This window comes from Nomia melanderi, chromosome 12, assembly GCF_051020985.1.
Source record: "Nomia melanderi isolate GNS246 chromosome 12, iyNomMela1, whole genome shotgun sequence".
NCBI classification, from domain to species: domain Eukaryota; kingdom Metazoa; phylum Arthropoda; class Insecta; order Hymenoptera; family Halictidae; genus Nomia; species Nomia melanderi.
The window spans coordinates 13,320,150-13,335,675 of NC_135010.1; the positions used below are offsets into that span (position 1 = coordinate 13,320,150).

At 38.7% G+C, this 15,526-nt stretch overlaps 3 protein-coding genes across 5 annotated transcripts; 1 reads left to right on the forward strand and 2 right to left on the reverse strand.

Annotated features, from left to right (window-relative positions):
* Positions 1 to 91: 91 nt before the first annotated feature.
* On the forward strand, positions 92 to 2,672 carry LOC116424123 (pentatricopeptide repeat-containing protein 1, mitochondrial). Of its 3 annotated transcripts, XM_031970097.2 has the most exons (5): positions 92 to 243; positions 326 to 1,619; positions 1,693 to 1,998; positions 2,081 to 2,216; positions 2,523 to 2,672. In XM_031970097.2, the coding sequence occupies exons 2-4, from the start codon at positions 345 to 347 to the stop codon at positions 2,207 to 2,209; spliced, it is 1,710 nt and encodes a 569-aa protein (XP_031825957.2). In that variant the 5' UTR covers positions 92 to 243; positions 326 to 344; the 3' UTR covers positions 2,210 to 2,216; positions 2,523 to 2,672. The 3 variants fall into 3 exon arrangements, with proteins under 3 accessions (XP_031825957.2, XP_031825956.2, XP_076228941.1); XM_031970096.2 differs by having other exon boundaries at positions 120 to 1,619; XM_076372826.1 differs by having other exon boundaries at positions 120 to 1,619; positions 2,466 to 2,594.
* Positions 2,243 to 7,609, reverse strand: vir (VIR_N domain-containing protein). Its single transcript, XM_031970095.2, has 5 exons — positions 7,173 to 7,609; positions 6,986 to 7,098; positions 6,554 to 6,917; positions 2,833 to 6,478; positions 2,243 to 2,702 (listed from the first exon to the last, which is right to left on the reverse strand). The coding sequence occupies exons 1-5, from the start codon at positions 7,224 to 7,226 to the stop codon at positions 2,410 to 2,412; spliced, it is 4,470 nt and encodes a 1,489-aa protein (XP_031825955.2). The 5' UTR covers positions 7,227 to 7,609; the 3' UTR covers positions 2,243 to 2,409.
* Positions 7,610 to 9,976: 2,367 nt separating this feature from the next.
* On the reverse strand, positions 9,977 to 13,786 carry Prdm13 (PR/SET domain 13). Its single transcript, XM_031970091.2, has 4 exons — positions 13,577 to 13,786; positions 12,276 to 12,525; positions 10,884 to 11,544; positions 9,977 to 10,211 (listed from the first exon to the last, which is right to left on the reverse strand). Exons 1-4 carry the CDS (start codon positions 13,784 to 13,786, stop codon positions 9,977 to 9,979), a joined length of 1,356 nt encoding a protein of 451 aa, XP_031825951.1.
* Between the last annotated feature and the right edge of the window lie 1,740 nt (positions 13,787 to 15,526).

Genomic DNA, 15,526 nt, shown 5'->3' on the forward strand with positions numbered 1-15,526 from the left:
TGTTAACGAGTGCATGTTTTCGCGCAAGGAAAACAAATTGTTCTGTATTAATGATATTGGAACTATTTATTACATGAAAATTTCATTTTCTTGAATTAATTGTACAAGAGTCAAGTAATATGATCAATATGTTGTTATCGAAAGCGAATTCCTTTTTGAAATCGAACTCCTTGTTAGGTTACATTGATGGTTATGTTCAGTATATTAAACAAAAGAAACATTATTTATACACATTAAATGCACGTAAGTACAACAATTATACAACTACGACAGTAAGTCCTATCTGTTGCACATTATGCAGTAATGAAAATAAATCTAATACAAGTGGCTGTCCACACGTAAAAATGGGAAGAAGTCTTTTGTATTTGCCCGATTGGAACAGAAAATTATGTACAAACAGAGTACCAGAAGATGCCAATGTATTTGGGGATCTTGCATATGAAAAATATAAGCGAGTTGAAATGGATGAAGCAGAAGAAAAAGATGAAAGGTTCACAGAAAATGATGTAAGAGTTCCAAGATGGCAAAAATTAACTCCAGTTCAATATTGTAGACTTATTAAAGATCATATAAGTAAAGGAAATCTGGAACTAGCATTAAGTGTATTAGATTTAGTGAAACAGAACCGTGACAAGCCTTCCTTGTATATGTATGGTTTATTAATTTATGGGTTTGCTCATAAAGGAGAGGTGGACAAATGTTTTAAGCTATTTAACAAAGTAAAGAAAAGTGGTTTAGTTCCTAATCAAGCAATATATAATAGCTTAATTAATGCTTGCGCTCTATCAAAAGATACAAGTAAAGCATTAGAATATTTGTATAATCTGAGAAGAGATTTTTATGAAAACAAAGTTGTTGTAAATAAGACACATTATATTAGTCTTATAAAAGCTTACAGTTGGCATAAACAAATTACAACTGCTTTTGAAATAGCAGATGAAGCAAAGGATAAGAGGTTTGTTACAAGCGATATATATGCTGTTCTCTTTCATGCAGCAATAAGTAATAAAAAAAGTGGTTTAAAGTATGCTTTAATTTTATGGCATCAGATGAGAAGATATAAAATGACACCAACTGTAACTCATTATAACTTACTTCTTCGAGCACTCAGAGATACAAACTTTGGTGACCTAAAACTTAATGATTTTCTGATATCAAATTTACCTAATACTCAAATTGTACTTAATGAAACCGGAAAATCAGATTTATTAAATTCTCCACCACAATTGGTTACTTCAGTCATTGATTTGATTAAAGATCAATCAGTAGACAGCAGCAAAGGTTCTATTGTAAAGAATATTGACTCAGAAGTATCTGATACAAGTGAAAATAATATTGATAGAAATAAAATAATATCTGTGGATTTGAATAAGATATTACAAACGAATCGATTGATTTTATTTGGAGGATTTGAAAAATTATTGGAAAGAATGGAAAGTGACAATGTAATCCCTGATGTTAAAACAATGACATTGTTTATGGAATTACTACCACCTTCTTTGAAAGCAGAAGAACAGCTTCTGAAATATGTAGAGAAGAAAAAAATTGAAGTAGACATAAGCTTCTACAATATGCTTATTAAGAGAAGAAATATTAGGAAACTCTATAGAGAAGCAAAAGTAAGTTGTTAATGAATAGAATTTAATAAATTATAGCGTATCATTTTTCCTATTCTATTAATTTACATTTCAGGATGTTTTATATGAAGTACAGAGGCATCATCTATCACCAAATATTATGACATTTGGAGTACTAGCCCTGGGATGTCCACAAGAAAAGTATGGAAGAGAACTTTTAAAGCAAATGGATAATATTGGCTTTAAACCAAACTGTGTAATTGTAGGGACATTAATATTCTCTGCAGCTCAGCGGAGGAACTTTAAATACTTACAATATTTGATGAACTATATGTTAGAAAACGATGTGGAATCATCTCCGTATATATTTCAAACTTTAGAAAAGTTTGAACAATTGATATTACAATTCATGAAGAACAAGGTATCTAAATAATTTTCACTGTTAATATGAACGTATGTAACTTATTAAACAGTATTTGTGCTGATGTTGACTGATATTTCAGAATAGATACATGCGTAAAGATATACAAAAAACACAAAGAGAGTACAACAGTTTTAAAATATTCTATGAAGAATGGAAAGAGAAAATACAATCAAATTCTATTGTCAAAGTATCAAGGCCAGCAAGCTAATACTACTGCAAGTATATCACTAAAACATTTTTTTTAGGATATACAAATAGTTTTATTAAAATGAAAACAGTTTTATACAAGTTTTATTGTATTATACATTAAATTCGTTATTATAAAATATTCATCTTACTATAATTGGTAAATTTCGAACCTAATATTGTTGGTAGCGAGTATCTCGTTTTTTTTTTAAATGAGTATAATTAGCGAAGATACGGTGGTCGAGTTTCTTGAGCCCATGGTCTACTTCTTGTTCCAGCATTGATCGCTCGCGAAGGACAAGTACCACGAATACTAAGTTTATTATAACCCGTAGGTCCTGTTGGTTGTGCTCCACATGTCTCTAATGCTACAAAGTCATCGACATGAAGAGACGGAGGTCGTGAAGTGTTCGGTGGTCTGGATCTAAATGGATCTGCACCTCTGCCTACACCTCCCACTACTGGACCACCTCTTAGAGAATTGGTAAACTGTGTTCTCCCTCGCATGGGTGTAACTGTGACAGAAAAGTAAAAACAGAACAATGAATATACGCGATTACAGATGTATAGATTTTTTATAAGAATAATAATTAATATTTACTGGAAATTTGATTATCGTGTAATAAACTTGTATATCCAACTCACCAAATGGTTGTTTTACTTTTGATACAGGAGATGTTGATTGCTTTTGTATGTCCCTAGTTTCTTGTTCATCATTTTGACATTTTGATTGTAGTGGTTGAGTAGCATCATCTGGAGGTGCTTTAGAACACAAATTTTGAGCCTCTGCCAGTAAATTAAAATCTGCAGGAAGTAATTCACTCGCAAGAGCTAAAAGATCTATTGTATTTTCAGTTACTACTTGAGTTGGCGACATAAATGTAAATTTCTTTGGTCGTTTGGATATTGGATCTGGAGTTCGTAGACATCTTTGAGAAAATTGATTTAACAAAGCTTCTGGAGTTGGCAATAACGGTTCTAACATTTCTGGAATTGGTTCTTTTTCTTCTTTATCTTCGGTAGACTTTAAAATTTCTACTAACTCTTGTGCTCTTTTTATCTTCTCTAGAGGATGATCGTTCTTATCCCACGATATCAATGATGCTAGTTGCTGTACACGGAGATACAACGATCTGCCTTGTGACTCAGATGTAATTAAGTTCTCTAAGAACATTATGGTTAAATCTACAACGTGTTGATCCTCGGAATCCTCTAACGCAGAGATGTGTTCTAATAACGATCGTAATGCATCAGGATTATTCTCTAAACAGCTTTTTACATGATATAAACCATAGTTATGACTACTAAGAGATGTAAGTATACGAAGTGTACTTTGTAGTACCTCTGATTCGAATTTTGTACTAGTTGCTAATATATCAATGAGAGCTGCCAAAATTGATAGAAGCGGTTCTTTACTTGGTACTGAATGTGTTAATCCTTTTTCAAATGGTTCATTAGCATCTTCTTGCATTAAACTCAGTGTACAGTCACACAATGTCTCAAAAATATCAAGAATTTCATATTGCATTCTAATATCATTTGTATTTTTAAGTGCTGTGCACATCATCTCGATAACAGGGGGATATTTTTGGTCAGACTTCACTTGTGCTCGAGATGCAGGATTAGTTAAAGTTAACAGTGTTGCTTTCATAGGTGCGTGTCTTGCAAGTTCACTCAGTAATGCTAGAATCAAGACATTGTTTTCTAGAGGAGCTGCAGCTATTATACCATCTAATAAACATCTACCTACGAGTAGCGCAGTTGGTGCTGCTAAGTCGCTTAATTGCATACATACTTTTGAAAGAAGAATCAATAAATCTTTATTCCAGCTAGCACAAAGTAGTCGCAGTGTTTCAGTCAAGTTATTAGCTTGAGCTTGTAAATGAGCGGACCACAATTTCCTGAAACCTAAGAGCCTAGTAGCATCTTCAGTTATCGTTTCTTTCAAGGTGAGAACAGGCGGTAATAATCGTGTTAGAAGTTTTAAACCAGGTATAAAATTACATGGACTAAGAGAAACCATTTTTAGAACTTCACCTAACATTTGTGTCCATAAGGATTTTGCTACATTCCCCGATCCATCTGAATCCACAGCCTGAGTAAATACTAAAAGAGCTCCCACTATTTCTTCGGATAATATCTGTACAATTTGAACAGGAGGAATAGCTTCGACCAGTGAATAAACACCCAGGAGTGGCACCACAGCTGTCAGATCTTTAAAATCAGTTGCCATATATTTCACGAGACGTTCTAATAATGCTCTTGTTAATTTCACACACGGAAGAAGTAATGCAACTAATGCTAAGCCTCTTCGTCCCGTCAAGGCAGCGCGATGCAAAAATGGTTGTTCATAAAACTCTGAAATATTTGCCATCACAGCAATCAGAGCTGTTAAACCATCAGCAGCGAACAACTGAGTTAACGCGTTCCTATATTTCAATTCAGTGTAAGGTTCTAATGGATCCACATCGTTATTAAAAGGGAAAACAAGATAGTACAAAATCCTACATGCTGTAATTAATTGGCCTGGAAGAGATGCTGCTTTATCAGCATTTTTCCTGATACATGTAACAAGTGGAGAAACATCTCCATAATTCCAATGGGACGGTTGCGCAGCTGTAGTTATGTATGAAGTAACATCTTTCAACACAGCTTGGGCTCGTGATTTGTCCAAAATAGTTGCAGCACGATTCTGAAATATCTCTACTCGATCGGAGTATCTAATCGTTGCTGATATAATTTCTGCAGAAAATTCGCATAAATTTGGATCAGACAGATAGGGAATTAATATATCAATAAATTCCCCTGTAGAAAGAATTGTTATTACAGCTTGTAAACCTTCAGGGAACGTTAGAAAAGAATGAAGCTTCTTTAAGGCTAACCAATCAGAAGGTACATGTTTCAAATGTAACAAACATTGGACAACTTGAAGTCGCCAAGCTAAAACAGATCCTGCACCAGGCAATTCACATTTTAAAGCTTTTAAAATTAATTTCGTAACGTCTGGTTCCTTCAGTAAATACAGTAAACCTTCCTTTGTATCAGAGATACGTAATAGAAAATGTCGAGTGGCTCTTATTAAATTCAAGTCTGATTTTGGAGAAGTAAGTGCGACTAGAATGTGATATAAAAGTTTATGATGCTCGAAATATGCCAGTAGATGACAACGCGGATTTCGGTTTTGCTCGCGTTCGAATTCCATTTGAGCTCCAGCTGGAAGTTGACGTTTTGGTTGGGCCATTACTGTAGGGGCGCATATATAAGTGTTCGTCAATTCAGTTACACCCAGTACATCAAGCTCGATAATTTCCTCGAGAAATTCGTAAACGTGTACTTTCCGTAGTAACGAACTTAACGCGTATTTCAATCTGGCTAACTTAGCTGTTTCTAACATCATTAAAGCGTTTTTATACAAATTACTTTTTGATCTAAGAAATTCTTGAACAATAATAGGACTTATTAATGCAGCGTCCAGAGTACGAAGAGCGGAGAGTTTCACAGGAAGAGCTACATTTTCACGCATACATAACGCCAACAATTTGTACGGAGCATCTACTTTTAATAGTATTTCTGGACCTTGCGGAAGCTTACACAAAGCTTCTGCTAATCGTACACCAACTTTTACATGACGAACTTTATAAGCTGGCTGAGGCTGAGCACGTGCGAGGTCCACATCTAAGCCTGCATTTACAATGTTTGTCAAGTCATCAAAGTCAGCACTATTCAAATGAAATGGACTAAGTATCGCGCATAACGATTCACAGTTGTGAACAAATGTCTCTTTTTCCTGTCCTGATGCATTGTTAAAATGTAGAACTGATTTTGATAATGACTGAAATATTTCATGTATCTTATCTAACATTTCATTGTTAACAGAGTATTCGTCAGTAATGTTCACTAATTTTTCCAAGTCCAATAGATCAGGAGGAGTCAAAGAATAGATATCGTCCAATTGAACATTTTCACATTCATACTCTGTTGCAGGTGGTATATCATCTGCCATTATATCTTCGTCGGATAATATAGGTTCAAATGGTTCTCCTGTTTCTTGTTCACCTGCATCTTGTTCTCCTTCCTCTTCTTCCGCTGATATGGATTCAGGACTTAAAGATACTAAAGATTCAGAAGGTGGCGAAGAAGGACGTTTTGCTGACTTTAAAGTACCATTTGCACTGTCTTCTTCCCAATGTCCCACATCCACCTTTCCAGTATCTGATGTTGAATTTCTGGATGATTCTACTGTTTGTATTGGTTGTATAGGAGGTGGTGGAGTTGCAGCTACACATGTTTCCTATTAATTTTATATAAATATTTTACATGTGATATCTTATCAATTTGCAATTGTTATATTATCGTGTTTACTTACACTTGAATTTGTCTGTGCTTGATTTTCATAGTACCAGTCAGATTGTTGTTCCGTTATTTGAGCAGTACTTTCTACAACTTCTTCCAAACCACTTGCACAAGTTGCAGATCCAGCAGTTGAATTAATAATTTCTTGTGGATTATTCAAAGACTTTGTTAATGTTCCATATACAGCTAAAGTAATCGTAGTATACCATCCTCTTAATACCAATCCATCTGTTGGTATTTGTTTCCTTTCACATTCTAACTGAATATGAATATTTTGTTTATATTCTAACTCTCCAAGAGACTCGAAGGTAGATGCTCCAGGTTTACTTAAGTCATTTACAAAAAATTCAATCTCAAATTGAGATGGATTTGTTGCACTATAAATAAAGTATCGTATTAATTAATTAAAATTATTAATTATGCTATGTGAATGAATAAAACTTACCCTAAACGAACACCTCCAGGAAAATCTGCTTGTACTCTAGCACCCAGAGGAATAATTCTAACTTCGCTAATATATACAGGTTTGGGGAACTGTACTAAATCTAAGTTAAGTTCCTAAAAGACATTTAAAAATTGACATTAACGTTATACGTCTGATTACATGAATATAACCATAATAATGTACTTACTTCTGAAATATCATGCGAAAATGTGTCAAAGAATAATAATTCTGTATTATCCATGTCTTACTTGTATCAGTATAAACGAGCACATTGGAATAACATCTCCTTTAAAACCGTAAAGATTACAGTATTTTTGTTACTTAACTCCACACATTAAACATTTAAACGAACTGAAGTTTTTCAGTATACAAAAAATTCGTGATTATGTTCACACTATTGAAACTTTGTTTGAATCTGAAATTAGCTAAAATGGAAGCTCTCCCTTAAAGTGACGTATTCCATGGTTGGAGTTTTTATGAATTATTCAATTATTTTAAACTGATCAGATAGTCCTTTTTTAACGAAGACACGTTCCAAAATATGAATACGTCACGCAAATGATCATCACCCTCCAAATAATAAGACACCAAATAAATTTTAGCAAGAATCATTTCACAATAAAATCTGGTCTTTAGATACTAGCGCCATCATCATAGTCTCAGCCTAAGTTGATAATCGAATTTACGAAGTGGCGCCATCTACCAGCAACGAATGAATACTAATTGATTAGTAACTTCACTGATAAATCGGTGTAATCAGTCGGTAACTCAGGCAATTAATTATAATTAATAAAATATGTCGTCAAATATAATAATAATTTCTTCAATCACAAATTTTCACCAATTATACCGACGACGAGAGTAAATTAAACATGTAATTGAAATTTATCCAAAAATCAGAAATTACCGACGGACAATCAAGAACCATTAAATAAATAATGAACGCGGTTCAATAAAAAATTGCAGGGGAAGTATTAAAAGCTCCATTTCACATTTTTCAATTCCTAAACTCTAAAATAGTCGATCAATTTTTAACAATAAAACTATCCGAACAAAATCCAATCTCCCTCGGAATTAGCGCCATCTACAATAAAATTCCCAAGTTAATAACCAATTAGTCCAGAACTTCCTCCATAGATGGCACCACACACTATCTCTATCCTTCTCGCACTTACACATCTCTCCTTGTCTAACTCATTGCTAACCACGGAGGAACAACTAACCCATCCAAGAATCCCGAATAACTCATTAATTACAACCCAAATCCTCCTAATTGCGATACTGCAATGTCTCTATATATCCACTCTAACTTCCCTAATCAAAAACGTTCGCCAATTATATCTGTAAAAATAGAAAATTAATTATTCACTGGAGACCTGTCAACAAACTCTAGACTCACCCACCAACAACATTATAAAAAATCTTAAATAAATATTTATCACGAAGCAAAATCCCATCAATAGTTATACAAGAACATACCTGAATATCTATTCTACATTTTCCGTTCGCAAATGTTAACGAGTCATTCGCGGCAGTCGAGATATTAACGAATTCTCTATCGTGTCCCGCGTTCGATTCGGCGGCCATTTTCCGCCTCCATCTCTCACGCACACAGTCATACGTCCGTGTTCGTCGGAGACCTCCTTGGTCCTGATGCTTCACGAGTAGGTACCAGGGACCGATGAGATGCTTTTTCCAAGGAGGTGGCTAGAGTGAGACTATCTCTGTCCTTGTCGCACACTAGCTCTGTCCTTGTCGCACTCATTGCGGGGATAGGGAAAAGCTTCGAAAACGCCCGTCCGCTAGATGGCGCTGCTGTCGCCCGTCGCCAAAATCTTCTATCCTTGTCTTACTCATTGCGTATACGGCGAGTGCCCCTTACTGCCTGCAACCGTTTTCACGCTAATGAGACTTTCCTTATACGAGGGATAATCCGTCAATATATAATTTTAATTATTGATATTAATTATAGATATAATATAAATTTATATTGAGATGAAAACCTATCCTTGTCTCGCATACGCGCTGTCCTTGTTTTACTCATTGCGTGCCCCGTGTACTTGCAACCGGTCCTACCAATACAAGACTCTTCTACTGAACTGTAATCTCTCGGTTTTCGTGGAATATTCCTTTCTACGTTACAAGATTATATCGTAAAGATGTTCGTTATATTAAGTATGAACTTCTACTGGTATTTTCTTCTTAGTTACAATGAATATTATTCATAATTAATTTCGACTTCATGAATCGACGTTTCATTCAACGTTAGGATATTAATTAGTTCCGAAATCTGTGAAAGGTGTTGATCATAGTTTTAGGAATTCTTAACGCTGCAATGTGTTTTATTTTTTTTTAATCGAAAGTGTTAGCCGTATTCAGTTAATTCGTCAGTGAAAGTGTCCGGTTCGCTCGGGGGTAGGTGAAAATAAAACCACTGGATGTGTAACAGATTTATCTTCATATATTAACTATAGACTAAGATAACAATAACATTAAATCTAGGATTTTACAGGATACGAGTAAACTATCGGCTACGAGTAAAATATCGATTCGAGCTTCGTACCGTAAGGAATGATCATCGAATGATAGCGCTGCTGTAACGTTATTGTCTCCTTCGATTCGAAACGTCCCCTTACGCTAAATTCCAAAGACATCAATATCGAGGTAACATCATGTCCATGTCGCGCGATTCTCGCGTTTTGAAACAACTTCCTTACGCCGCGTTCTCGATGATTCGTCTCGTATTCTCGTACGCTCAACTCCACCTACGTTCAAATTACATATTTACAGACTCCTTCGCCGATCTTACAAAAATATTCCTTTACGCGATAATTTCTTCACGGGATCGCGAGGTACATCCTACGAATCGCGAGCGGTTCTAGCTTCGCGGAAGCTACGTTTCCAGGCGTGCACGTCCCCAAGCGTGTTTCACGCGCGGGAAGATGACCGAACGTGGATCCAAACTGGTGAACACCAACTGTCGGCTGTTCCTCAGACGTCGATGCCGTCCGACGAGGTGTCCGAGTTTTGATCGACGTTCTCCTGGTGCCTGGATCTGATGTGCCTTTCGAGGTCTCTCCTCCTGACCAACACTTTCCCGCAGAGGTCGCACTTGTACGGCGTCTCTCCGTCCGCGTGCAATCGCACGTGCTTGTTCAGGTTGCTGGGGTCGCCGAACGGTCGCAGACAGTACTTGCATTTCAGTGGTTTGTAGCCGGTGTGCGTCCTGAGGAAACGAATTACTTTAATAATATGGTCTATGGGGACGAGAAGGAAAGAATGGAAAAAAAGGACGAATGTTCGATAATAACCGATACTTGTTACGATCAAGGACACTAAAACTGGGTCTAAAATGACTATCATGTCGAATTCAGAAACGAGTGGTACAGTCTATGAATCATTCCATTAGGCCATTCTACTAGTCATTCTTGTCCTACAAAAACGACTCTAGTAAAGTGACCTAATGGAACAAAGAGAAAAGAATGACAACAGAGAAAAGCAATCATGAAGAAAGCTACACCGGTACCACTCGTTACGATCAAGGACACTCTAAAACAACTGGGTCTAAAATGACTATCATGTCGAATTCAGAAACAAGTGGTACGGTCTATGAGTAGTTCTATTTGGCCATTACATTATATTCACTCGGTTAAGCTATGATTATTTGAAAACATTTTTGTATTATAAAAAATGCTATCCAATGCGGTGACGTCTAGCTATATGAACGTGCAGTAATAACAATGCAAGTCGATCGAATGATTTAATACTGTATCTTTTCTATTTTCTGCATTTTGCTCTATGAAATCGCGCGGCATTCAACGCGTTAACTAAACGACCAATCGGCTTCGGAAGCAAACGGAAGCAAGCCGCTCGCAAGCAGAGTCAGACGTGAAATCACCTGATGTGTATCTTCAGCCCGTACTTCCTCGAGTAGACCTTGCCGCAGTAGATGCACAGGTGACCCTGCTTCGATTTCCCGAGGTTGCTGACGATCGTCTCCATTTGGGCGGCGTGCGCGTCCGTGGCCATCGGCGTCGCGGTCGCCTGCACGTTGTACGGCGCGAGGACGCTGTCGTCCCTCGCCGGCGGGCAAACGTTCGCGAACACGTTGCTCTGGTTCATGTACGGCTTGAACGCCGAGTGCCGGTAGCCGATCTCCTTCTCGGTGGGAGACAGCTGCGAGGAAGAGTTCGGCGAGACCTGCGTCGACGACGAGTTCGGTGACGGCTGGTTCGAAGAGGACGACGGCGACGGTTGATTCGACGATTCCGGTGAATTGTTGGGAAGAGACGGGTTCGAATCCATGTTCTCGTCGAGGACAGGTGATGTTCTGCTTGGCGACGTCTGCGGCGACCTGGTCAGCTCGAACCTGAACGTCGACTGTGGGAACAGGCTGAGGGACAGGTTCGTCCTTGAACCCGAGACGCTGAACTCCTTCGCCAGGACCGTCCACAGGTGATTGCTGTCCAATCGGTTGCACTTCAGGGCTAAGTGGATCTTCAACGGGTTCGGGTACTCGAACAGGTTGTGGCACATGTGGCAGATGTAACGATTCTGACCTGGAACGGATGTAGAGTGTTAGAGGATCGTTCTGCTGCAGTTGCAGTGATGGCTGAAGAATGTTCGGGTAATTTGCAGGTTAGTTGTTCCTATGTTTCCATCATTGCAGATGGGTCAGGGTTAAAGACTGATGCTGGTGTCTTTGGATTCAATGATGGAGAAACATTGGGAACAAATTCCTGGGCGATTCTATGAATGCAGTATTCATTGGAAGCGTTAACTCTAATTAAAAGCATTGACTTATCTACTTTCTCTATTAAGCTCACGCAACATTTTACTATCGGCAATTTGGAAGAAAACTCTCTACCTCAAGCACAAATTTAATTTGAAGAGGACACATTGATAATAGCAGGATTTTTGCTTCGATCCCTGGGCAATGAACATTGATTTTTGTTAAGTTAACCCTCTGTAGGCCCATGTAACTTTGAAGTCACATGCCAGTATATTGGAATCGTGTCGATTTATTTCATTTTGCACTCAAAGTGTTGAGTAAAATTAAGTAATCAGTTAATTTAAACTTTTATACGCTCAGGCGTGAAAGTTTCACTTTCATTGTAGCTTGAAAGTTACAAAATATTCAATGCATTGTTAACTCGTATTCATATGTGGATACTTATTAATTTTGCACTGCACAGATTTTGTTATAATCACGAACAAAATGTCGGCCCATAGAGGGTTAATCTAGAAATCTTCATGACGAGTCGAAGGGGTTGAAGGTACTAGTGTTCACCTTGGATGTTGCACGGCGTTAGGAAAGGCATGTTCAGCATGGCCAGAATGTTCTCCGTGAACCACATTAGCAGCGGCTCGCCCGGCGTCACGTTCCTGATGGTCTTTAAGATCACTCCCTTGTCGGTGGTCATTAGAAGGACGTTGCAGCTTTGGCAGTCCTTCGCGAGGGTAACGATCTTCAGCCAGCACGACGCGCTGACGAGGCCGTCCACGCAGTAGAGGCGGCCATCCGTGTCGGCGACTTCTACCTGCAATTGTTTACGTTCCCTTAATCACTGATGCATGGTAATTTTCAATTTTTTATTCCATGCATTGTCCATGTATTTGCGTTTTTGCTTGTTCTTTTTGTAAATCGTATCCTCAAGTTAATCCTTTGCGCACGAATGCTGCTACTCGAGATGAAACTGTTACGTTTGGATTATCAGGCGAACAAATGATTTAACACTAGATTTACGGAGTGTATTCGACGCATACTGAATTTTATAAACATTACTTGGCAAACGTTTATGTCGATTTTGGTTGATGCAGTTACAAGAATAAGTATCGTAATAACCTAAGTTTAAATCCCTAATTTCCAAGATCTAAATGGTCGAACATCAATTTTTCTAAGAACAATAGAATAAACTTAGTGTTAACTACTTAAATAGTAAAGAATCATAGGTGCCTTATTATCTGTTATTTCACACGTTCGTGGACAGTAACAATTTTAAAAAGTAGAGAAAGTACCGTACTCCGAGGGTTAACCCTTTGTGGACGAATGTCATCAAACAATGCCTGCCGCGTTATCAAACAACAATGACATGACAAAACAATAAGTTAAGTATAGATTCTAGACACAAGGGAGCGCGTGCAACGGAGAGAAGAAGAGAACGCGTGTATATAAGCCGTGAAAATCGGAGCGACTCGAGGTGCGGCGCAATGGCGACTGCAACGGTGCGAGTCAGCGGAGTATACTGTATTCCGTCTTGTGTCTTAACCTTTGCACTCCAGAAGTTTTCCACCGGAAATATTCAATATTTTCTAATGAGATGCAGACGATATTTTCTTAGACTGAATTAAGAAATCTCACTATACAAAGTTTGATATTAAATATCAAAGTTTACAGTTTTGTTGTGTCGAAATATTAGAGAAAAGAAACTGAGACGAGCCACTGAGTTCCCAAATGTAGTTTATAACTAATAACAATATCAGAATTAATTTGATTTCCATTTTCTGACAGCGAACGTATCAATGAACTATTCAATTCAAATTCTCCACTGTTCTAGCCACAACAAACGAACATTCTCGTGTGATACTCACGTATTGAATGACCGACGTGCTCTTCTGTGACAGTTTGTTCACGTCGATGATCTCCGTGGAGGAGTCTCGCCTGAGTATGCCAGCAGCCCTGACAATCGGCCTCTCAGCGAATACTTGCGACACTGACGTCCTGTCTAGCGCTTCTATGCTCATCATCAAAGCGTTATCGGCGATGATAGGCGGGTACATGATCGCGTTCGTCGATTCCATTTAAACACACCGGAAATCCTTCGATCGACACGGATGCTCCACAGACTGACGTGCAATCTTCAAGATCGCACGGACCGATCTCGATTCTATTTTCAAATTCTCTCTTCTATTTCTCGATTGTCACATGTAACGTCGGTCACTTGATCGGTTCACGGAATTGCAAGTAACACGTGTCGCGCGCGTTCAGCTGGTAAACTTCCGAGAAGCACAATTGTTAAAGGTGGATGAGGATGATGATTCGATGGCGAGGTGTCAACTGAGTACGACCTGTACACCGCACGTGGCTTAAATATATTCGGAGAGCTCATACCCCGATTTGACTAGCTGGGGGATGCTTGCCCCCTCCCTTCGGCTTGGTTGCACCCCAGCTTGCTCCGTGGCGAGTGTAGGTGTAATTGTATTTAAAGAGCCGGTTAGGGGTAGTTCGGCCCCTCGCGCTGCCGATCCTCGAATCCTGGTGCGTTGCCGATCACGCGGGGTGGGGAGTTTGCGGTTTGCTGGAGGGGGTTGATGATTCTTAGTTGCACTCCGAGTGCAAGGTGCATCCGTGTGATCTATTCAAGATTGAGATTCTCTTTGGTTTATCGGTCTCGCTATTTATAGCGTGACTTGGTTTCTGCGTTTAGGTTGCCTTACTGTAACGCGAGGGGCTCGTAGATTTTCACCCCTTAGAGCAACGCGCAGATACGACTTTAAACAGAATTGAATCGACCGAATTTAATATTATTCTATTATGAACCATAGTTTGGAGCGAAGATTGATAACGCCTCTGTTTTTTATAAATGAATTATTGAGAAAGTAGTACCATAGTCGAGGAATAAATAAGGGAAACAGAATCTACCGAACGTAAAAATTATTGAATTCCGCATTCAAATGAATTGTTATTGTTCAGACATAGAATATGAATGTCTCTCTGTTCGATGAATAATTACCGAAGTTGTCGCGAAGTATCGTTGATGTTTAACGTTAGTGTATCAGGAAATATATTGTAGCCAGGCGCAACAGGTTATTAACAACGAGAGGTCTCCGATCACCGGTCCGTGACGGTTTCCCGACGTCCCGGTGCCGAAGCAGCTCGGTAAAAAATCACTCGCCCGGAACGTGATAACGCGGCAATTGTTTTACTACCCGCACTTCCGAGATATCCCTTAAACCAACGATACTCTTTAGTATTCGCTGAAATTGACGGCGTTAGGTACCGCTAATCGAACTTGTCCCTGCAGGTACAAGGGTGGAGTAGCGGATGCGTGACCACCCTGGGGATCGGTGTTCGGCCTAGGTCCCGTTTTCGTCCTGGTTTCCTTCGGCCCACCGAGATCGGCCGTCAGTGGCGCCGGATTGTCTGACCCATTTCTATTCCAGGGATCACGCTTCTTTCACGATTACTCGGCTGTGACGACGTCGCACCACGTCATCGTTGCAGGTAGACAGCGTCGCGCGGCTAAGAGTGCCCGTTAACCCCTTGTCTTAACGATTTCTTTCTTAACTGTGATCGATACTAGTTTGTCATTAATAATTTAGACACATTGTATGGTGGATAAGTGTCAGCTACTAGACACGCTAGTGATTATATTGATAGATCTTTGAACGTCGATCGAACCGAAATTTGTAACTTACGAGAAAGAATGGGGAATTCGATTTTGTGATTTTACTTTGGATTTGTGTTATATGTACCTAAAATGTTTAAACGATAGATTAAACGTCTCGCATCACGGCGCAATGTAAGGAAAAGGAACAAGT